The sequence below is a fragment of the Strongylocentrotus purpuratus genome, unplaced genomic scaffold (assembly GCF_000002235.5).
Source record: "Strongylocentrotus purpuratus isolate Spur 01 unplaced genomic scaffold, Spur_5.0 spur5_scaffold_15, whole genome shotgun sequence".
In the NCBI taxonomy this organism is placed as follows: Eukaryota; Metazoa; Echinodermata; class Echinoidea; order Camarodonta; family Strongylocentrotidae; genus Strongylocentrotus; species Strongylocentrotus purpuratus.
The window spans coordinates 1,221,978-1,246,784 of NW_022145600.1; the positions used below are offsets into that span (position 1 = coordinate 1,221,978).

Below are 24,807 nucleotides of genomic sequence, written 5' to 3' on the forward strand. Positions count from 1 at the left end.
GAAATTACTATGACAAAAACTAATTGTATCATATCTGATCGAATGTCTAATTCTTGCAAATTCTGCAGTTTGTTAATGTGAAAATGGCTGTCATTGACAATTGGCAAAAGCTTTAGGTTTTAGTTAATTATTTCCCGTATCCAATGAATTCCTGGTCTACAATCCCGATGGCACACATACCTTCAGTAGGTGTGATTGATGACAAGGTGGGCGTGGCCTCATTAGTGTACTCAAATGAACAGTCACCAATGCAGGAGGCTAGCAACTTCTTAGCTCGTACTTGAACCTGAGAACAGAAGAACAAAAAGTTTCAATAAAAAGGATGAAAGAAAGGGCGAACTAACTTTGCTCCTGAACATCACCTCTGGGCTTTACTTCATCTAAGATGTAAGATTTGAGTTACAGGAGCGATTAGATTTTAGGTTATTTCTGGGTAATGGGTAAGGTATAGTGATTGGTTCTGGGTTGAAGTTTGGTATTCAGTAACTGAAGTAAATTTGACTGCACTGTACCACAATATTTCATATATTATTAAAACTTGTGTTAAACAATATAAGAAGAACAATATTTATGTTGGTCAGTCCTATTTGATGTATACTTTTCACTATAAAATTTCAAGGCAAAAGTGACAGCTTTGTTTTTTCCTTGTGACAGCTTGCTGCCAAGATGCCAATGAACCACAGCATTAATGTCCTTTGGCAAGACATTAATCTACATTTGCCATACTTCACCCAGGTGAGGTAAATGGGTACCTGGTAGGAAGAAATTCCTTGAATGCTTGAGCACCTTTTCATGGTAGCTCGGCTAAAGCTGGGGTAATGATATGATCGCAAGGCCCCTCAGGGAGAACAGTAAGTATACTGATGAGGCTACCCTGGGTAAACAAGATATATTATTATTATTATCATTATTATTAACTCTTCATGCCATACCATACCTGCGGTTTGTCGTGAGGGGTCCTCAGAAACTCTCCAGGGATGGGGTTCAGGAAAAGATGTCCGTCCATCTGCTTTGTGACTTGAAGATCCACTCCAGACTGCTCATTGGTGAGGGTGTGGCTTAGCTGCCATAGAAACAGAAATCAACAAATACATGTTAAGTGGGATCCATGATACATCTACATTTCACTAGATTTCCTGCATCATGCAATTAGCTTTTTAAGATAGCATATATTTTCCAAAATCTGAACTAGGAATTACATTTCTGTATTAAAGTGATTCTGATTCAATAATTGGTCTTTTCATAATCTGATAATGACAATAATACATAAGATTATTGAGATGCCAAATCTACTTGAAATCAAATGATATAGGCGCACTAGTGTACTTAGCATCCATTTATTTGTCTTTTGTTATCTCACTCACCAGGTAAGATTGTAAAATGGCACGCATGTGTTTTGATGGTCCAGATAATGAATCATTTAGACCAAACTGTCTGGTCCTATCATTATACTCACTACTGTGATCTGAACCTAGGACCTACAATCAAAGTGAAGGTCCAGATAATAAAACATTAGACCAAACTGTCTGGTCCTATCATTATACTCACTACTGTGATCTGAACCTAGGACCTACAATCAAAGTGAAGGTCCAGATAATAAAACATTAGACCAAACTGTCTGGTTCTATCATTATACTCACTACTGTGATCTGAACCTAGGACCTACTATTAAAGTGAAGGTCCGGATAAAAAAAAACCATTAGACCAAACTGTCTGGTCCTATCATTATACTCACTACTGTGATCTGAACCTAGGACCTACTATTAAAGTGAAGGTCCAGATAATAAACCATTAGACCAAACTGTGTGGTCCTATCATTATACTCACTACTGTGATCTGAACCTAGGACCTACTATCAAAGTGAAGGTCCAGATAAACATTAGACCACAATGTCTGGTCCTATCGGTAGACTCACCACAGTAATCAGAGGTTGACTGCCACCATTCCCAGTAAACTCTACTTGCCAGGAGTATGCAGAGCAGAAACCTAACCTTGTCACTTTCACAAACCCGGTTATCAGCTCCACCTCCAGATATTGCTTTAACCTCTCCTCCGTAACCATGGCATCGATTCCTGTAACATTCAACGATTAGAATAATGATAAACATTACAGTGCATAAATTACTGCCAAGTCACTCCATTTGGACAGGGTTCTTGGCAAGGATGTTTTGAAAATCCTCGGTCCTTGTAGCAACTTTTATCTGAAGGACTAGTTTGAGAAGACAGGATTGTTTTCTTGTGTGTAATGAGAGCTTGCAGTGACATATATATTACCCTAGTCAGTGATAATTTACCCTTGGTGTCTGTTGTTGTTGTTGTTTTTTCTTCTTTGTGGGGGTGCTTTTACACTTGAGATGAACATGTGTGTTATGTGGAAGTAAAACCCTACACACATACAGCGCACGCTCTCCTTTCCCAAAACCACTCCTGTCGATCACGATTTTATACAGTGATTACAGCGCTAGTGTTTACTTAAGGCTATATAACCCCAATCTCAGCTCTAAAAGTGGTTTAAAGTCAAATAGGGGTTTCAATTTTAAACGACGGGTTTCCGTCATGATATTCATCAGAATTCAAACAAGTGACAAAATATGATCCAACCTGTGGCTGTTTTGCCATCAAATTGGAGGTCAAAGCTCCCGGCAACAGGAGGTGTGGCTGCCTGCTCTCGTTCTACCGCTATGTTGCTACCCTCAGGCCATCCACTGGATCCATAGACCACCTTATCATCATCCTCCGTCACCACATCAGCACTGGTGATCTCAAACAGAGGGAAATCGTAGCTGCAGTGATCGCCGATCATGGTAATGCGATATGCATTGCCTGCGTTCCCTTCGATCAGATCCACATCTATGTCTATCACGAAGATGTTATTGGGCCTTGCACTGGGGTTCCTTTGAATCTCAGCTGAGCTCCCTGCAAAAAATCAATCAAATTTTCAAGATAGAAATCAACAGCGAATTATGAGTCAATTACTCGAACTAGAACTACTTAAGGTATTACTCTGCAATGTTTTGCCAGTTTCTACCAGCTTTTTTTATCAGAGTGACTTTACTAATCAGCCAATTTGAAGTTTGCAAATTTTAAAACTTCATGGCTTCATTTTTTCCCCCATTTCATTCAAGCTTTCACCAATCTGCTTCTCTGATTTTTTTGCTTTCTTTTGGAGTACTAAATGCTCAACTCTGGATTTCCCTTTAACACCACAGTACCACAAATGGCCAGGGACAGGTCAGTCTGGAGTTGATCAGGGGGGTGTTTCACAAAGAACCTAAAAATTAAGGAATGCCATCAGCATCTTTGAAAATATTTTATAAAAATTATTTTAAAAGGCATGAAATGTTGATTCAAATCATTCATATTTTCTATTATCAAGGAGATTTCATGTTTTTGATGTGGAATTAATAAAAAGTCTAAAATACTTGAATTTTCACTTTTGAATATATCTTATTTTAAGGCTATAAATGGCTTTCCATAGTGTTAAGTCCAACTTAGAGTTAAGTTCGACTAAGGATCTTTGTGAAACAGGCTCCTGGGATCAGTTTGAAGGTGTGACTGGGGTTTAAACACAAAGCAACATCACACCTACCACTTGTTTTACGGCCGATGGATACATAATCAACATAGCACTCATATTCTGGATCATAATCTATTTGTATTCTATATGCCTCGTAGACAAAGTTGTTTAAATCATAATCATCATCATCATTGGCAATGTCATAGAGGTTGAAGCAACGCCGTTCCCATCTGCAGAAAACAGGAAAAAGAGAGAAAAAACTTTACTATAACATTTTTTAAAACCTATCATTACACTTTAAGGTCATTGAGGCAGGAATTCTTGCCGTTCCAAGATAAAACGGGGAAAACAAAATTGTCTTTCAAAGGGTGACCATTTTGGGGGTAAATAACCATCATCATCATCAGTAGCAAGCACACTTGTGTTGAAACCAGTTACTGCCATAGTGCTCTTTTAAAGTAACACATTATTTCAAGTACATGTAATAAGAAAAACAATCTTACAACTACAAACTGCCCCCAAAGTTGTGTTTTCAAGGCCTTTCTGAAGGTAATAACTGATAAAGACTGTCTAATTATAAGTGGTAGAAGATCATTCCAATATTTTGAGACAGATACATGTCCTATCACCGGCTAATGTGCGAGTGACTGAATATGTGAGATGGAGAGGATCACTGGCTGACCTCAATGCCCTGGCAGGTGTATATAAATTAAAACAGGTATCCAAATATTGTGAAGCTTGATTAATGAGTATTTTGTAGACAAACAAGAGTAATTTAAAAATCATTCTTTGTTTCAAAGGAAGCCAGTGTAATGATCTCAAGATGTGGCTGAGATGGATGGTCCCTAGAAACCTGAAATATCAATCGGGCTGCCCAATTTATTTTGTAGCCGTTGCACATGATCCAATTTAGTCGAGGGAATGGTCGAGAGAAGCCCATTACAATAAGGTATAGAACTAAAGGACTAAAGAAAGTATCAAAGAACTGCCTTAGAATGAGCCTCAACATAGACAAATCTCAAGAATCCTATTTGTGTATTACATGTACAAAACAAGTTAGACAAATTATCACAAATCAGAAGAACAATTTAGGGAAAGAATTACTAACGTGTTTGATGGCTCTTCCTCGTCATTGAAGAAGGCAATCCATTTATTGATATAGGAGACACTGTCATCAGACGGATCCCTGGAATGCACGACATATCGCACCTGGAATCTACCTCGAAATCCTGAACCTCGGATGCCAAAACACAACTGCATGAACATTGAATAGAAAGAAGAAGAAAAAAACACAGAACAATTAACAACAACAATGACAATACTAATAATAATAATAATCATAATAACTACAGTAATGATAGATATATTAAAAATATTAATAATAATAATAATAATAATAAAAACTAGAAATTTAATTCGTCACGAAGACGAATAAGGTGGTCTGTCTATGTCTTATGATAGATTTGAGAATGGGAGAAGCTATATAGACATGTAAACAATGATGATCATGATGAACATGATGATGATCATAATAGAAAAGGTGATGATGATCATGATAATGATAATGTTATATGATGATAAAAACGATAATGTTACTGATGATGATGATAATGATCATGATCATGGTGATGTTGATGATCATCATCTTCAGACCATGATGATGATTATGGTGACATTGATGATAATGATGATGACGATGATGAGCATGCATGAGCATGATCCTGACATCTGATTGAATAAAAAGGAAGTACTTAGATAGCAAATAGTCCCAGCTACAACATACTAAAATTTGGGAGAAAACTGTTGAATAATAACCGAGATACTGGTCAAAACACATTGTCATGCAGATACATGTTTTGACAAAAGTGACCTCCCATAGACGTAACACGCAAATATGACAAATTATGCATTGTCGCCTTTAATAGAATATTTCACTATGATGACGTCATTCAAATGAAAAATAAATGGCATATTTCTGGTAGAGAATTATCTCAGCTACAACATATCGAAATCTGGGAGAAAATCCATCACTGATAAGCGAGGTAATCTCAATTAAACAAAGACAAAAATGACGTCATCAACAAAATACATTTTCTTTAGTTTAGATGCAAATATGAAGATTTTGTTTCACTTTGTACGAGTCAGGGTGGTATGAAATCATATCTCCAACTCATGCTCTTTCCAACCATGATATAAAAATTGGGGGTCGATGGACTATCTGAAGAGCTATTTCGATTTTAATAAAGTAGCATGTTTTTGATCAAATTTACATTATATTGCACATAGCAGCACGCGCGGAATTTGAACTTTGACGCGCGCTCACGGCCTTATGAAAGGTCAAGAGTGACTGAAATTCATGTAAATTGTCATTTACGGTAAGAGGAATCTAAATCATGTAAACAAATTGAATTTGACCTTTTCCGCGCGTTGTGAGCGCGCGCACCGCGCGCGGGGACAAGTACGGACGGAAATTTTTGAAATGCTTAAAATGACCTGATTCGTACTCTCGTTTGATAGTTAAGTGATTTTGAGCATTTTAAAATTTTGACGCGCGCGTACGTGCGCGTCATGACCTTTATGTAACCTTTGATGACATGAGTTGTTGACCCTTGACCTGAAGTATATGTGATATGAATATGAATGACCTTTGTTTATGCATCATAAAGATATGATGGATAATGTGATTTCACAAAATGGCGCCTGGATGACGTCATGATGACCTGATGACCTTGAAAAGGTTACTGTCACGTCTTATGGCAATGACCTATGACTGTGTCAAAATTGAATGAAATTGACGGAACCGAACTTGAGTTATCTATGGCACAAAAAAGTGTAGGAAATAAAAATAAATAATAATAATAATAATAATAATAATAATAATAATAAAGAAAGAAAATTCTGACGAAAACAATAGGTGATCTGTCGTTGACAGACCACCTAACTAGAAATTTAATTCGTCACGAAGACGAATAAGGTGGTCTGTCTATGTCTTATGATAGATTTGAGAATGGGAGAAGTTATATAGACATGTAAACAATGATGATCATGATGAACATGATCATGATCATGATAATGATAATGTTATATGATGATAAACACGATAATGTTACTGATGATGATGATAATGATCATGATCATGGTGATGTTGATGATCATCATCTTCAGACCATGATGATGATGATGGTGACATTGATGATGATGATGATGATGTTAATATTGATGATGATGATGACGATGATGAGTATGAGCATGATGCTGACATCTGATTGAAAAAATGCGGAAATATTTAGATAGCAAATAGTCTTGAAAAAAGTGACCTCCCATAGACATAACACGCAAATATGACAAATTATGCATTGTCGCATTTAATCGAATATTTAACTATGATGATGTCATCTAAATGAAAAATAAATGATATATTCTGATAGAGAATTATCTCAGCTACAACATATCGAAATCTGGGAGAAAATCAATCACCGATAAGTGAGATAATTTCAATTAAACAAAGACAAAAATGACGTCATCAACAAAATACATTTGTTTGAGTTTAGATGCCAATATGATGACTTTATTTCACTTTGTACGAGTCAGGGTGGTATGAAATCATATCTCCAACTCATGCTTTTTCCAACCATGATATAAAAATTGGGGGTCAATGGACTATCTGAAGAGCTATTTCGATTTTTAAAATGGCATGTTTTTGATCAAATTTGCATTATATTTCCCTTAGCAGCACGCGCGGATTGTGAACTTTGACGCGCGCTCACGGCCTTATGAAAGGTCAAGAGTGACTGAAATTAATGTAAATTGTCATTTACGGTAAGAGGAATCCGAATCATGTAAACAAATTGAATTCGACCTTTTCCACGCGTTGTGAGCGCGCGCACTGCGCGCGGGGACAAGTACGGACGGAAAATTTTGAAATGCTTAAAATGACCTGATTCGTACTCTCGTTTAATAGTTAAGTGATTTTGAGCATTTTAAAATTTTGACGCGCGAGTACGTGCGCGTCATGACCTTTATATGACCTTCGATGACATGACTTGTTGACCCTTGACCTGAAGTATATGTGATATGAATATGAATAACCTTTGGTGACGCATCATGAAGATATGATGGATAATGTGATTTCACAAAATGGCGCCTGGATGACGTCACGATGACCTGATTACCTTGAAAAGGTTACTGTCACGTTTTATGGCAATGACCTATGACTGTGCCAAAATTGAATGAAATTGACGGAACCGAACTTGAGTTATCTATGGCACAAAAAAGTGTAGGAAATAAAAATAAATAATAATAATAATAATAATAATAATAATAATAAAGAAAGAAAATTCTGACGAAAACAATAGGTGATCTGTCGTTGACAGACCACCTAATAATAACATAATATCAATAATGATAATACTAATATCAATAATCATGATGATGATGATGATGATATATCAGCTTTATTAAAATTTTGAGAAAAATAATGTCCTCAGCAGTTATAAGCAAGCCACTGTATTTCTCAACATTACTTTAATATTACAAACCATTTGCCAATTTAAAACAAAAAAATAGAATTTGTATTATAAATACTTGGAATTGCGATGTTTATTAGGTACAATTGGTAGTGTCATGATAGTTTCTCATTACTCATTAAATATTTTGTTATTTCTTGTCACGAAACTACAGTATACCTAAAGCACTATTCTCCCTCAGCTCTCCATTGGGTATCAATTACCAACAGAAACTGGGTGGCTCCAGTATTAAAGCTTAAAGGTAATACAAAGTTTTGGTATGGGTCATGAATTTGGTTCAAATGAACATATCGTTGTCGCAGTTGAAATCGAGTTTAAAGTGATGAAATTGTAAATAATAAACTATTTATGTTGTACAGCTCCCTCTCAAGGTCAAGATATTAAATTAGCTATAAAACAATATTTCTTGACTAAAATCGACCGATTGGCTATTCCCGTTTGGAAATTATATATCACAACTACATATTCTGAGATTTTCATGGTCGCAGCTCCCATTGTTTGGCCTTAGGCGCTATTTGAAATTTATCGGGAGCACTGGTAAATTTTGATATTCAATTTTTCTCGAAAGCAGAAGTGTTTTAGGGGCTAATTTTTCTGGTGCTTATAATACAACCACCGGGGCATCCAAATATATCAAATTTGTACAGAATCACTATCCAACCAATTTTCAAAATTTCCCCCAAATTTGTATTACCTTTAATATCATGAGAGAAGTCAGAAGTCAATGGGTTGATATAACCATCACTATCGTTCATACTAATCATATCTGTGTCATTACGATCATCATCGTCATAATAATCTTATCTCGATAATACTTCACCTCTTTATTGCTAGAGATGTCAAATCTTCCCTTGGTATCCCCATCGGACGAAGGGGTCCTGCTCTCTCTGAAGATATATTGTGGGTTCTTGAGCGATGTTCTGCCACAATACGCTTCCTGGCCCCTCACACGCTCACCATATTCCCTGGTGTCATACTCATCGGATTCATAGTCCTGGAAAAAGTAATAGAAGTCGGGGTCCAGTTCTGGGGAGCAGCGAAACCCAGTCATGTCTACCAGAGCATCCTCCACCTACAATTTTACAAAAATATGAGAGCATGCAAACTGTTATATCATACAAAGCAATGAGGCTGAATAGGATAAGCGAACACAGCCTCAACGAGAGCAGATATATCAAATCATGAATCACAGATCAGTGTTCATATGAGGGTTTCAATCTCACTTTTAGGTTTGAAGGACCTGCATGATTTCATTTAAAATGTCTTGGATACACAACAATGACAACAACAGCGACAATGACAACAAGTACGACAAAAAACTACAAATAAACTTTACACAAAACGTATCACTGTCTGTGTTTAAGGAGTAGGAAGGTAATAATATTCACTTCAAATATATTGGACAAAAGTAGTTGAAAATTACACTGAGGTATCCCCTGCTTACCTCTTGAGCAGAAGAGGAGAACGATAATGGGGTAGACTGAATTCCGGCATAAGTGATGGTGAATTCATCCGGTGCCACTCCCGCTGTCCCTTCAGATACTTCATCCACCGTGATGGAAACGGTTTTGTCGCCGGTGTATGTCAGAGCAATCAATTCAGACACACTCTCTAAAGGTGTTCAAAATCAAATTAAAAGAATATTTATTATGGAGGGTTGTCATTGTAAAAGATCCTGTACAAGCCCTATAAGAATACATTGTTTTGGTTCATAATGGGATTGATATGCACGAGTCAAGTTTTCAAGGAAGAAAACAAAGTCAAGTCTTTAAAAAATATTTAATAAAATTACTGACATCATATGAAAATAATTTAAATGACATACTCAAAATAATTTTCTTTCATATACAAGATGTTGATATTTTGGTGAAAGCTTATTAACACGGGACAGATGGAGGTGTGAAATATGGATAAAAAAAGGGAATTTTCTTAAAGAATCCAAAAAGAAGGATCAGGACTTTAAAATGGTAATATCTAGAAATGTACATCTGCTGGTAATGCATCCTTTTACCCCCTTCTGCTGGGCAAACACAGGAACAACAATAAAAATTATAATAATAATAGCTACATTTACATTAATATTAATATTAAAATTAATATCAAAAAGAAAGGCGTTGGTGATAATAGTCAGGTCTTGACTGATTGCCATTACAACAAAAAACAACAACAACATTGCGCACCTACAAAGTCGTATTATTACCCTGACATTAGCCTAGGGGCCCCGAGGTGCTAAAAGCATTCAAGGAATCAATTCCTACCCGGTACCCATTTACTTTACCTGGGTGGAGTGTGGCAAATATAGACCAATGTCATGCCGAAGGAAATTAGTGCCGTGGCAGGACTCAAACCATGAACCATGTGATTCACAGTCTGGTGAAGTATCCACTAGACTGTGATACCTCTATGATTGGGGATTAGCCTCGACAGGCCCCTGGCCTTTGCTGGTCCCCCCATATGTTTTTTTTTATATCTACATGTATTTAGTTGTTCTGTGTTTATGGACTTTAGATTTTGATCGCTATTTGTTTCTCTTAATATTATTTTTTGTTAATTTTGTATTACTTTGCATTTTTATATGTCTGAACATGTATGTATACTTGTTTTTTATGAACCACTTGAACTTGAATTGTTTTTATTATCACTATCTCACCTTCCTGGGTAAAACACACTGTGAAGTTGAGAAACGTATCACCTTCATCCAGAGTGACCACGACTTGGTTTGTCTCTAGGGTTGATAGGCTGTTGAGAGCATCCTCAAGTTCTTGACTCGTACTTAAGTTGGTGAAATCTACAAACAAGACAACACCAAACACCCATCAACAATGATCAGTATGTCAATTTCAATGCAAGGCACTACAACATAAAAACTATTTTTCCAATGTTCCAGTGCAACATAACTTGCCAATCGGGGAAGCTGTATCAACCTTCCACACTTCTACCTTCCACATAGATCAAGTCAACGGGAGGCGAGTTGGCTCAGTCGGTAAAGCATCCGCCTGTCAAACCAAAGATCCCGGGTTCGACTCCCACCCAGGCAGATGACTGAAGCCTGCGTTGTGTGTTAACGTGCCCCTTCCTTTGTTCATAGACGCAGGTTATGTTAAATGGAAAACACTCCGTCCCTCGGATAGGACGTTAAATGGAGGCCCTGTGTAGAGAAGAGACACTACCTTTGCACGTTAAGAACTCACTGCACTATTTGTATAAGAGTAGGGGGAAACCCCGGTGTAGTGGTCCACCTGCACTCCCCCAGTATAGTACGATAATAATCTGTTAAGAGGTCTGGACTCAAAAAGGAAGAAGAAGAAGAACTGTCTGCTAGTGCATTTTCATATTTCATGAATGTTCTGAACTTCATATTTTTGGCAAGCAGCACACAATAGTATCACAGGACACATGTGCCGTTATGAAGGGTCTGAGGCCAGTTTCGAGAAACTGTCATATGTCTAAGTTCATGGTCATCAAAAAGAAACGTTTGTTAATCTAAAATGTGTTTCAATGGGTGCTTATAGATTTCTGACAGTTGAAAGAAATTGGGTGCAGGGGTTAGCATAACTTGCTTACCTGCCGAGACTCCATCATATGCTACTGTGAAGCCTGTGAGAACGCAATCTTCTGTTTCACACGATGAGATGTCAATATTTATCAACTGGACTTCCTTTTGGCCAGACACCCTGATAATCTAAGATTCAATTCCATGAAAATGTGCATACTTAATGAATATTAAACACATCACCATGCAAAACTTAACCATACAGGTTTATCTGATACAATTCAATTTAAATTTTTTAAAGCATCTTGATTAATCAACACACCATTTTTGTCATTTTTTTTCATTTATTCAATCAATCGTTTGGTGCATTATTCAATTCAATTCAATTTCGGTTTCATTGTGAAAAAGACATGGCAAAGTCAGAAGACTTATATTGTCATATTTACAGCAAAATACAAGAAAACATGAAATATGGTTGTAAAATGTACATTGACATAAAATACACTAATAATAACTTAAAGATGTTCATTAAATATATACCATGTTCAATTAACATAATCCACTAAATTACTCAAATCAGTAATTCGTTCATTCACTTTATTTATTTTCAGTCCATTGATCTTTGTATTTCATTTCTTCTTTAAATTCATTAAAAAGGTCCTAATTTCTATATGTACCTGTACTTCTGGGTTAGAATCAGCCACAGTCTCAATCAACTGCACGTCATTACTGGCTCGAGCCACATCCTTCTCCGTCCAAGTGGTCTTGTGCAGACCTACACCCAACTCTATGTTGGAAGCGGAACTGTAATCATAATGACGGGCCTCCAGGTAGTACAGTCGATCCTGATCCAAGGTCAGCTTATGAGATCGTTGACTATCGCTGACAAAGAATGTGTTTGTTTTCCTCTCTGAGTACGCTATCTTGACCTGTATGGTAGGAGGACAGAAGTAACTGGTAGGTCAACTGAAGCATTATGCGCAATTCCAAGCATTACGGATATATAATCTAAAAATGAAGATTTTATTTAAAAAAGGAGCTAAATCCACTTTTGATAAAAATTGAGTTATTGATATCAGAATATTGTTCCCTAAGTACCTGTCTTTGAACAAAATTATTTACCTAAAATTTAGGGGCAATTATGAAAACATGCACCTTCTAATACCACTTTCCAATAGACGCCTCTACAAAATCTAGCAAACAAATTCTTTTTTCTCTGAAATGACGAAAAATGGATTTAGCTCCTTTTGGAATTAAACCTTCAAATATATATACGAAATAAATATGAAGTACTTTCATGACAATTGGTTAATGGGTTTCCTATACACTATTCATCATACGGCTATGTTTAACGGAATGACCATGAAATCATCTTCAACGTCACTCCTCAACAAAAAGCTTTGTATAATTTGAAAATTCATTAGTATGATAAATGGTTGATAAAAAAGTAGGGAACTGAACTGTTTTGAAAGTACTTCATATTAGTTTTCATATCATATCATATCATTTATTTGTAGATATTCATTAAACTTCTCTTTCTCTTCCTGTTGATGCCCATAAACACAAGAGTTGATATTTACATCACATTGAAATGTAGATCACTTTTCCATACCTGCCAACAATTGAAAATAAGAATTAGGAATTTCTAGCACGGTGTATGCCTTAACAGGCGTTTGCACATGCAGCGGTAGTGTAACAGGCAATACGCTGTAAATCTGTACAAAATAGTTAATACAAATTTGCTGCTCGATCATGCACGCCATACATGAACTCTCAAATTGCGGCACATCATAAAACAAGCTTAATTTGGCTTTAGCAACAACAACAAAAAACAAATTTCAGAATTTTTAAAAATCAGAATATCCAAATTTTTAGGTCCTAAAAATCCAGAAAATCAGAATATTCTGAATTATTAGGAAGGGTTGGAAGGTATGCTTTTCTGTCCTGCATAAAATATGCTAATCAATTTTTTTTTCCTTTTTTATTTCTTAATAGGATCTTACCGCATTCTCAGGGTTGGAAGAATTGCTAAGCCACAAATCAACTACATCATCTCCTCGCACATAGAAAGTGTAATCTCCAGTTTGAGGAGGCGCAAAGTACCCAGAGAGACGTGAAGCAAACTGGTTATCATTGGGTTCCTCATCGGTAAATGCTGCATCTATTATTCCTCCACGAACGTAGACAGAATCACTGGTGTTCCAATGAAAGTCATCCAGACTACATGTAGGAAGAAAATGACATTATGATAATAATAATGATATTCATTTCTTGTATAAGGCAAACCACATTATATGACACCCCCATGGGCTTCCAAAAATTGGCAATCATCTTTGAATTTATTTATATAAAGATCAATAATTATGAATACACAATATCATGAAAATAGTATGATTCTTCAAAGTTCATATAAGATTTTGTGAAATGTCATGCACGCAATATCATACAAATCATTTAAGCTGGGCAAAGGCATTGGGAAATAAAGTTTTGGGTGATAAAAAGGGAAATTAATGGGATTAAAATATATAAAGCAATTGATAAATAGTAAGGACATGACGTCACAAACTGATAATCAAATTGGCCATTTGTGTAGTGATTTCCATTGTTCCATACTTTTTCAAAAATTCATAACTTCCATATTAGTTATCCGATTTTACTCATTTTTTTGGTGCTCTGTTTATCTTGTTTTAAATTATTAAATTATCTATTAAATGCAAATTAATTTTGGAGTGGACTTAGTCTTTAAAGCAGGTTTGACTGTATTACCCTTGATTAGATGTTTGATCAGCCCACCACTCCAACAAAAGGCCTCTGCCACCGGGGTAGAGATCCGAATTCTCAGGAGCTGGGCTTGTAGAACATGTGATCTTCTGTGGCTCTTGAGTCACAATGTCACAGGGTTCACCTAAAGGTCAAGAGTCAAACCATCATAAGAGAAATGATTGGTGGGATGCAATTAGGACTTGGACCTTATCATATGTGTACAGGTGTGTGGGTTTGTTGGTATATGTGTGAGTTTGATGGGGTGTGCAGGTTTTTGGGGCTGTGTGAGTTTGAGGCTGTAAGGGTTTGAGGGGCTGTGTGGGTTCGAGAGGGTGTGTGGGTTAGTGGGATGTGTGGGTTTTAGGGGCTGTGTGGGTTCGAGAGGGTGTGTGGGTTTTGGGGGCTGTGTGGGTTAGTGAGATGTGGGGGTTTGATGGGGTGTGTGGGTTTAAGGGGGTGTGTGGGTTTAAGGGGCTGTGTGGGTTCGAGAGGGTGTGTGGGTTTTGGGGGCTGTGTGGGTTAGTGAGATGTGGGGGTTTGATGGGGTGTGTGGGTTTGAGGGGCTGTGTGGGTTAGTGGGATGTGAGAATTTGTGGAGGTGGGGTGGGGGTTAGGGGTTTGTTGGAGAGGGTGGTTTTGTGGGAGTAGGTGGATTTGATGGGTTGTGTGGTTTTGAGGGTTGTGTGATTTTGAGGGTTGTGTGGGTTAGTGGGATGTGAGGATTTGTGGGGGTGGGGGTTAGGGGTTTGTGCGAGAGGGTGGTTTTATGGGAGTGAGTGGGTTTGTGAGATACAGACACAGGTTAGTTATATATCCTGATTAAGTTCTGATCAAAATTATTCCGCAGGAAATATATTGCCCCTCAATTACATAATTAGCAAAATAACATTTTACAAGGCATATTGAACTAGATATTAATAGTATTCCATTTAAAATAACGGACCTTCTTCGAGAAGTTGCATACTGTAAACCACTGAAATTCATTGGTCATCACATACATACAGTATTGTTTGGTGGAGCAACATGTGATTAAAATATCTAGTCTGTGTGTACTATATGTAACACCAGCAAATCAATTAAACATGAACATGGTATTGTATAGGTAATGTCCTACTTATTCTTCTTTTTCTTTTTCTAGAGTAACTACACCAAACCGTTCACTCTTAATTAGATTGTCCCTATCCAGTGTTGGATGGATTGCAATGTGCAGGGGGTCAGTGCTTCCTGGTGGGCATTTCACAAAACTTGCCATCAGTGACAAATGACAGGTTTTGTTTTAAGCTACTGAAATCCTTGCTTCTGATTGGTTATCAGCAGATTTGTCACTGATTTTTGTCATTTGTCATTGAAAAAAGGCTTTGTGAAAAGCCCCCAGATCATCTTCGGTGCAAGGGTCCGCTTGATGTGATCAGGCTAAGAAACGTCGGTAATATCCTGAGAAGTTTTGGAGGATGACCCATCACTTACCTCCCACGAGGACATCATTGACGAGAAGGAAACCATCGCCCTTGACGGTCACAAGAGTACCCCCCTCTAGACTCCCACTCTGTGGTGAAATACTTGTGACCACTGGAATGAATAGAGAAACAAAGGCAATGACCCACATTAACATAATAATGTCAGTTTGGGTTTAAACCCCGACTAAGTGGGTTAAGCTCTTTCAATAATAATATGTCTTATACTTGTATAGCGCACTAAGATATAACGTTTCTATGCGCTTCCAAAGGACTTTGGATTTACATGTAGTTCTGCGATTCATGGAGCTTCAAGTGTCCTTCTGTCCTGTAAAATTATCATAATTCTGTAGTTAAATGAAAAAATGATATTACGTCAAGGTGTAAACAATTTATAAACTTCATTTCATAAGTGGGTCCATTTAGTTTATTAATTTAGTTTAAGAATTTATGAATCAAGTCAATGTATACAGGCAATGGCACAGTAGGCGTAATACATTCAGTAATTGTTTTTGTCATGTTCAATACAGGGCATGGGTTAGAATGAAAACCAATACTAGATATAAAATCGCTTTCCAGACCAATCATGTTGAAACTATTCTTAATATAAACATGATTCAATCAAAGTTTCATATTGGGTGCCATAGACGAGGTTTAACTTATATTTTTCTTTGAACTGTACTTGACCTTGTCCTTGCCACCGTATTTCATCTTAGTTTCATAAAACTGCATTGCACTTTAGATTCATTTTTCTTATTTTCTATTTTGTCAATTATAATTCATGTGTTAGTACTTTCTTTTCTATATTTTTGTTATTGCTCTTCTTATAGGTACTACAGTATGTCCCACTTGCAGGCCAAAAAATGAAAAGGTTAAATTCCAAAGGCATTTGAAAGATAATACTAATTTAGAACTTCCATCAGAATGAAACGGCTTGAAAATGTCTTCTAGTGGGCGAATAATGACCGTTAGTTGTCAAATCAACTTTAGTGATGGCAATCATTTTACTAATAGTCTGATTTTCAGACCCTTGTACCGCATGGTTGTACGTTTTGTGCTGGGTAAATATTCAATCAGTTTAATTTGGGGCCGTTACAAGCAGTAGGTTATTGATGTAGACAAATGCTCGTGTTTGTTCTCAGCAATGTTCTGTGTGGTTTTATATACTGTAGTTTATATTTTGTATTGGAATGTTTGAATGTGTTATACTTTGTATTGGAATGTTTGAATGTGTTATATTTTGTATTGGAATGTTTGAATGTGTTATATTTACCATATTTTCCATTTTATACCATATCTCAGGTGCGTACGCAGGGGAGGGGAGGGGGGGGGGGCAGGTTGGGGTTTAACCCCCCCCCCCCCCCCTACTGAACGAAATATCGGTCGGCATAATTTTCCTATTTCCGGGACAAAAAAACAGTGTTTTAAATAAAGGAATCAATCAATACATTCAAAATAATCAAAGATTCACCTGCGTATTGTTGGTAGTGATATCGCTTGCCCTGCCCATCCACCATATATGTGTCACTAGGAGCATATGCATTACCATGATCATGAGAAATCTGCACCACCAACGGATAAGATCCTGAGAAAATAACCACAGATAAAATTAAAAGGACAATTCAACTTTCCTGATGAGTGCATTAGTGTGATAGATGAAAAATAATAGAAACAGAACATGGTAAAAGTTTGAAATAAATCAAATTATGAGAAAAATCATGAAAGTTTGAAATATGAAATCATTAAGTTAACCAACAAGTGAATCTCAAGTTATGCCGTATTCACGATCAACTCTCCTGTTTGTCGTGCACATACTAAACAATTACGTTTTGTTTTCTCCTAAATCCATATTCTCCCTTGGGGCACCACTCATAATACATTATAGATAGCATATTGATATGGGTCCTCCAGAAAGAAAAGATCGTGCTGAGTAATCCATTTTGAACATTGGATTTTTGATGGTGTGTGTGTGTTTGAACAAATTAGAGAGTCGTCCATTACTTCATTACAGTGACAGTACTGATTCAGCCAATTTTAATACCCACCTGTAAACTGATTACTTTCAACTATTCATAAGAATCATAACTCTCTTTTTCTTTGTCCAATTTTGTTCACACCTTCACCAATTTGCTTCTCTCTTTTTCTTCTTTCTTTAAGAGCATTTTGCCATGAAGGTTGGATTACCCTTTAATACTGTAGCTTGTAACCCAAAATCCCAGTCTGGTCTGGCTCATCACCATATATAAACTATTTGCTAAATAAAGTTCTAGACGGGTTCAGTAAACTCATTTAGGAATACAGTTAAAACCATCATGAAAATATTTAACAATTTTTTTTAAATTTCTGCTTACGGTTGGTACTACCTCAATCCAACCTCAAAATAATAATGGTTCTCGTTCAAATTGCAGCATCATTCTTACCCGGCACATTCGTCTCTGGAGAGCAGGCAACATAAACCCAAGCAACAGTATCCTCGTACTGGTATTCCAAGCGTATTCTGCAAAAAAGAAGCAAATAAACTCTCTATATGGAAATTCCATATTACATCCACGGTACTTTTGCCCTACTGCAGTCCATTCTCCCATCAGGGAGAATTGAGTGTGGTAAGAATCTAGCCATAAATGGGTTGTCTAAAGGACAACCCTTGTAATAAATTCATTGGTATGGAAGCAGAATCTGAGTTCCACAGGGTAACGTCATCGGCCCAATGTTATTTCTGGTGTTTATCAATGACCTGCCAGAGTACCTGTCTTGTGACGCCACTGTTAGACTCTTTGCAGATGACTGACTAGTCTATCGCAACATTGGATTAGAAGCTGACAGTGTACAACTCCAGGAAGACATCAACTCACTGGAGCAATGGGAAGCCGACTGGCTAATGGAGTTCAACCCGAAAAGAAATGCCAGTTCCTCCATGTTTCCAACAAACGCAAGCCCATCATCAAGTCATAGCCTACATCATTTATGGACACACTCTGGAGAATGCAGACACAGTAAAATATCTAGGAATCCGTCTACACAAGAAGCGTAGTTGGAATTACCACATCGACCGAGTAACAAAAAAGTCTAAATCCACCGAGCCTTCCTCCAGAGGAATATCAGATCATGCCCATGTATAGTCAAAGTCTGCTACCTAACCTTGCTTAGACCAGTCATGGAATACAGGAGCATCATCTGGGATCCCTTCACCCAAGCCAACATCAGGAAATTAGAGATGATCCAAAGGAGATACGCATGCTTTGTTTGCAATGACCATCACAAAATAAGCAGTGTCACAGTCATGCTTGACCAACTTCAATTGCCATCTCTGCAAGAAAGGCGAGTCCAGACGAAGGTACAAGTTGTGCAGGTAGCGATGATGTTCTGCATTAATGAAGAACTCACTGATTTCCTATTTCTATTCCCCTGGCAGCTCTGACTCCATCGCTACTTGCTTCGGGAAGAGGCCATGACCAGAGACTCCAAGTGCCATATGCCTGGACACAAGTACTGCAAAAGAGCTTCTTTCCTGATGCCACCAGGCTCTGGAACTTACTACCCTAGGCCGCCGTCACCTGTACCTCTCTACCAAGCTTTAAGAGAGGTACTCGAGATCCAGCTCTGTTAAGCTACAGATGTCTTTTTAGCTGCACACAGTTGTTTGTAGGCCTTTTATTGAGTCAATATATACATATACATCAGTATGAGAATAGACCAGACGGTAGTCTGTACTTATAGCAAAGAAGAAGAAGAGAAACAGAATGGCAAAAGTTTGGATTATATCACTAAATCCATGTGAATCTCATTTGGCAATTTGGTTAATGGATTGTGGCGTAGTCATGGGACAACTCTCCCGTTTTCGTGCACAAAATATAATTAAGTTCCCCTTTTCTAATGCACATAAGTGCCCTCTCCCTTGGGGCACTGCTCAAAATATATATCATGGATATATATTTATATATAATTTTAGGTCCTATAAAAAGAAAGGATCCTCCCGAATCATACATTTTGAAAAATTGACCTTTTAAACATTTTGTGTGTTGAAAAAAAAAGGAAATTCATTGCAGTGACATTACCAATTCAGTCAATTTTAAGTGTTCAAATGTATAGAATATATAGTAGTGATCACGGCTTTACAAATTTTGAACTCTTTTATTTTTTCCTAATTTCATTCAATCTTCACCAATCTGCTCCTCTGTTTTTTCCTTCTTTAGGAGTAGTTCATGATTAAGGTTGGGTTTCCCTTTAAACTTAAAAAAAAAAGGTTAAAAATGCAACAATTGGCCTTTATAGAAAGCCCTAAAATCCACCAGCTTCAGGGGGCTCTGCACTCCGGCTGGGACTTTGCCCCTGTACCCTGCTTGGTGTTGGCTCGGTCGCTACGCTCCCTCGCAGCACAGTCAAACATACAGGTTGGCACTTCAACTGAAAATTCTTTTTGTTTTGGCCCTTCTAATAAACTAGTAGAGAAGGCTTGCAATAGATGATTAGCAAGAATATTAATAGAAAAGTACTCACGGTTCTCCTGTTGTGCCATCGATAGGATTACATTTGTAAGGTCCCCAGGTTATTCTGTAATTAAAGTTAAAAAATAAATACATGAATATTGAATACCAGTAACTATAGTCTTAATACCATGGGGAGAGCTTTTGGGGAGAGCTTTTGGGGAGAGCTTTTGGGGCGGCGGGAGAATGAGCGTGGTGGCGTGAGACTCCCTCCAATGCGGGAGGGTTGGTTGACAGCCCTGAACTGAATACGTATTGACCTCTAGCGCTGCACTACGTACAGTAGTACGTGTTAAATAGGCAGCAATTGCACACATGTATAGTCAACAAAGACGACATGTCATGATGTGGCTGATCGGCAAGTATATGACAGTAGACTCACGATTTGAATTTTCAAAATATTCTTTCTAACATCGAATCAATACAACAGGTGTACGAGTCTAGGCCTGGAATCTATATCTAAAACATTTCTAGCTCAGCTCTGCTCAGCGTGTATAGTCTATGTTGGCAATAGCCAATACACGACGCGACAGCGAGACGACACGGCGGCGCGGCAGTGCTGCTGTCAAAAAAACGCGCTCGCGTTATCGTGTAGCACACTATCACACACTTGCCATGACACAGTTATCATCATAAACAACGATGTAAAGAGCTTAATCAATTAATTGATAAATTCATTAATACCGTTACCGTAAAATGGCGAGAATTTGCTGAAGTGGTATCCTTTACTGCTCTAGACCAGGGAGGTGAACACTATACCCTACCCTAAACCTAACCCTAAACCTAACATAAAACCCTATTGAAACCCTAACCCTAACCCTACATCTTAGACGAAATAAAGCCCGGAGCAATTGTCGCAGGAGCAAATGTCGTGTCACCTAGCAGACATCGTAGCTCTGTTGTATCGCTAGAGGGAGACAAATACTACATACTAGCAATGCTTAGCGCTTCTAAAAACAAATCAAAACACATACTATAAAACTTGCCTCGAAAGAGTTGCACGACAACGGTGTTCCGGTTGTTGGTCAAATTATCCTACACTAACTGAATTCTCTACGACGGGAACAAACACCTAACCCGACCATAAAGCATATAACCCTTTCATTTATCAAAAACCCAAACTGAAACGTTACCCTATACCATAAGGAGCAATATTGTCAATGTAGCATGGTGGAGCACCATGCCTCTATTATAGAGAAAAGGATCAAAGTCTTACTGGACTATGTATAAAGCGTTGGTGACGTCAGACAGAGAACTGGCAGCGTTTTCGTATACGTTAGTGTAATACCTCCCTAAGGTAGTTGTGCTTGAGCCTGTACAAACAAACGGACAAACGGACAAACAAACAAAAGAGTTTCACATTATATATCTGCACTATAATGATAATAATAATAATATACACTGCTGCCAATAAAGTGGACCAATTCTGTCTTACCTCTTTTCATGAAATGATTGTGTCAATTTATACCTTCTCAGCTTGAGCTTTGGTTTTTATCCATCTTCACAGAGATTGATCAATAAAGTTCAGAGAATATACTTTATCATGAATAAACCATATTAAGAAAAAAGAAACAAATGCTTTATGGACAACGTCACTGACGTACTGATGGGAGGGCCGGGTGGCCCCAAATAAAAATCAAACTTGGTTTATTTCTAATTCGATACCATGCAGTGATTTACAAATGTTGCTGAAATGGCATGATTTTCCCAGAGCTTCCGAAGGCTCTGCCCCCTGGACCCCACCAAGGGCCCTAAGGCGGGCACCTGGATGCTCATCTGATCGTAAATAAATGCTAAAAAACCTTGAGCTTCTGGAGGCTCCTCCCCTTGGACCCCACCAAACTCCAATTAGTGACCTTCCAGTGTTACAAATATGGTATCAAAATATGTTCGATTGGGCGTTACCTCCCCCTTTCCCCTCCCTACCCTGTTGTGAATCATACAAAAGTCCATATATCCTGCTGCATAATACTTTTTCCTTGCTGTGCATGAGCACAGGGGCGTTTTTTTTCCAGTTTTTTGCTGTTGCTCAAAGGGGTATGGGGGAGGGTTGTTGAGTAAAAAAAAAAAAAAAATGCTCCATATATACCCCCCCCCCCCCCCCCTCCGCTGCCCGTTGAGCCAGAAGAAGAACAAAAATAGGGCTCACTGCCAAGGAAATGGAGGTTTCAGTATAGGGAAAGATAAGCATTATCTTTAGAGCATAATTTTGATTACCCCCCCCCCCCTCCCACTTGAATTTGGTTAAGAGACTTACCAACCGGTCCTGCATATGAGGTAATCTGCGTCAATTTCTCGTGATTGTTGCCATTTCTATACTGTGAAGATAGAACAAATTAAACATAAAATTAACACAAAGATATATTTTATGTCTATATATGCGGAATATAATGCTTCTTGTAATATTCATGTCCATGTCCATGTGTAAGGATGGAACTACTATATATGTTTTATATATAATGCAATAGAAAAATCGGAAGCTCTTGAAGCTCCGTCGTCGAGCTACAGTATAAAACTTTTGTCATTTCTTCAAGTATAGGTTTTCAAATCTTAGCCTTCAATAATTGGATGGTTTTTGAGATATAAGAACCTGCAGTTGGTGTGGATGTTGTTGTTGCGTGTTTGTGAGATCGTTCGTTTTTTGTGTTAATGTTGTTCTTTTGCTTGCTTGTTTGGTCAGAGATCTTTTGAGATCTATGCTCCCGGAACAAAATCCCTTTGTTTCCTCCTCCCCGGCTTAGAACTTTTATCACATGATAATCTGACCTTAATAACAAATTGCTCTAAAAGAATGCAGAACAATTAGAGAAGTAAATTGGTGGTGAAGGTTTGAACGACATCGGGCGAACAATAAGAAAACTATGACCTTTTAAAAGTTGTAAGCACTACACATTATTGGAATTTCAAATTGGCCGAATAGGTAATGTGACTGTGATGTAGCGGCGGAAAACTCTCCAATTGGTTCCAACATACAAATTTACTAAATGTCAATGTTTCATGATGAAAATGTTATTTTTTAAGAAAATATCACAAGAGTATCAATATTATTTATCAAAAAATAAAAATTGACAAAAATCAACAAAGACAAATCAAAAAGTTGAATTCCCGTAGACAGTAAAGCGTTTAACTTACTTCAAACTGGCAATAACGAGTTCTTCCGGTACATTCTGGTATCTGTGTTCCATCCACCTCCACAATCACTTCAAACAAGCCTACCTCACCAGGCCTGTAAGAAATAATACATTTTGTAATCCAACCTCACGTTTTGTTTGCAATAAAGAAATAATGATAAACCATTCACTCAATTACCTCTACTGTGCTGTGACCCATGGGTTTATGATCATGAGCCAATATTTTAAGTGGGGATGAGCTAGCGCCAGGAATATAGTACATGTACATACGATTCGGGTATTAGATTGGGGTCCGTTGATTATACAGGGATCGGGGGGGGGGGGGGCTACAACCCTGTTCTTCTTAGAAGAAAAAAAACAAAGCATTTCTTTTTGCCTTTGTATTAAAAAAATGCATGATAGCGAAGCCCTTCATAGTACATTTTATTTTGCCGGATCGAGTAGCAAGCGTAGGAGAAATAGTGTGTTGGTTTTCGTAGATTTAATTTACTTTTCATTTACAAGCACTTTAATCAAACGGGCAAAGAAAAGTATGAGCTTGATATCGCCCTACTTTCTCCTCCTAGAGGGATAAGCAGCGTTAGATCATCACTTTTTTTTGAGAACTTGTCTATTCGGTGTACGACGTCTCTCCAATTAAATGATATTTAGAGTCTTTATCATTACGATTTTATATACAGATCTTCTTCATTTTAGAATGAACGTGTAATGTCTATTAGGGGAGAAATCGTAGCGACCGGGCGAGATTTGAACACACTATAAGGCCCTCTATACCGAAAATTCATCTGATATTTAAAGTTATGTAAGGTTGGGTTCTTGGCCTCGTCTTAATATCGGTTGAATAAATGAAAAAATCCTAATACAAATAATAATACAAATTTTAACTATTGAAATAGTTAGGAAATAATAATACAAAGATAAATAAAGAATAATCCATTTAGGAAACATTTCTTTCATGAATTCCCTCCAGAAGTCAACCTTCTCATAAAAGGGAAGATAATTGTTCTTACCTGGTCACGCAGACGAGTCGACTGGGGTTGCTACGGTATGGTACTACGTCACACGGTATTTGAGTATAACCATTCGTAAGGTATACCTTGTTACCCAGAGAATCATCATCAAGTTCAAACACCTGACTGAATTCTGGAAAAAGATGCAGAAAATATTTCGTTTCATTTCATTTTTCCTTTTTCATTTCATCTCTTTCGTTTCATTTTCATTTCATTTCATTTCATTTCATTTCATTTCATTTCATTTCATTTCATTTCATTTCATTTCATTTCATTTCATTTCATCTCATTTCGTTTCATCTCAATTCGTTTCATCTCATTTCGTTTCATATTCCATTTAATTTGTATTTCGTTTCCTTTCTCTTCGAAACATTGGACGTTTGCTCACTACAAAACCAGACATTTTTAGCTGCATGACTTGTGTTCCAA

The 24,807-nt window shown here is 37.4% G+C and overlaps 1 protein-coding gene across 1 annotated transcript in view; it reads right to left on the reverse strand.

Moving 5' to 3' along the window:
* The window catches only part of LOC582056 (fibrocystin-L), an 84,525-nt gene extending 59,985 nt beyond the window's left edge, over window positions 1-24,540 (reverse strand). Inside the window, exons 1-21 of the mRNA XM_030986388.1 lie at window positions 24,379-24,540; window positions 23,370-23,463; window positions 22,495-22,555; window positions 21,454-21,550; window positions 20,251-20,304; window positions 18,174-18,250; window positions 17,225-17,338; window positions 15,767-15,868; window positions 14,303-14,441; window positions 13,540-13,756; window positions 12,214-12,465; window positions 11,608-11,725; window positions 10,694-10,831; window positions 9,488-9,654; window positions 8,864-9,115; window positions 4,626-4,771; window positions 3,590-3,747; window positions 2,602-2,916; window positions 1,916-2,073; window positions 938-1,063; window positions 181-286 (exon numbers count right to left, since the gene is read on the reverse strand). Coding sequence (XP_030842248.1) covers window positions 181-286; window positions 938-1,063; window positions 1,916-2,073; window positions 2,602-2,916; window positions 3,590-3,747; window positions 4,626-4,771; window positions 8,864-9,115; window positions 9,488-9,654; window positions 10,694-10,831; window positions 11,608-11,725; window positions 12,214-12,465; window positions 13,540-13,756; window positions 14,303-14,441; window positions 15,767-15,868; window positions 17,225-17,270 — 2,440 coding nt within the window. The 5' untranslated portion in view covers window positions 17,271-17,338; window positions 18,174-18,250; window positions 20,251-20,304; ... (2 more) ...; window positions 23,370-23,463; window positions 24,379-24,540. The remainder of the gene's footprint in view (window positions 1-180; window positions 287-937; window positions 1,064-1,915; window positions 2,074-2,601; window positions 2,917-3,589; window positions 3,748-4,625; window positions 4,772-8,863; window positions 9,116-9,487; window positions 9,655-10,693; window positions 10,832-11,607; window positions 11,726-12,213; window positions 12,466-13,539; window positions 13,757-14,302; window positions 14,442-15,766; window positions 15,869-17,224; window positions 17,339-18,173; window positions 18,251-20,250; window positions 20,305-21,453; window positions 21,551-22,494; window positions 22,556-23,369; window positions 23,464-24,378) is intronic.
* Between the last annotated feature and the right edge of the window lie 267 nt (window positions 24,541-24,807).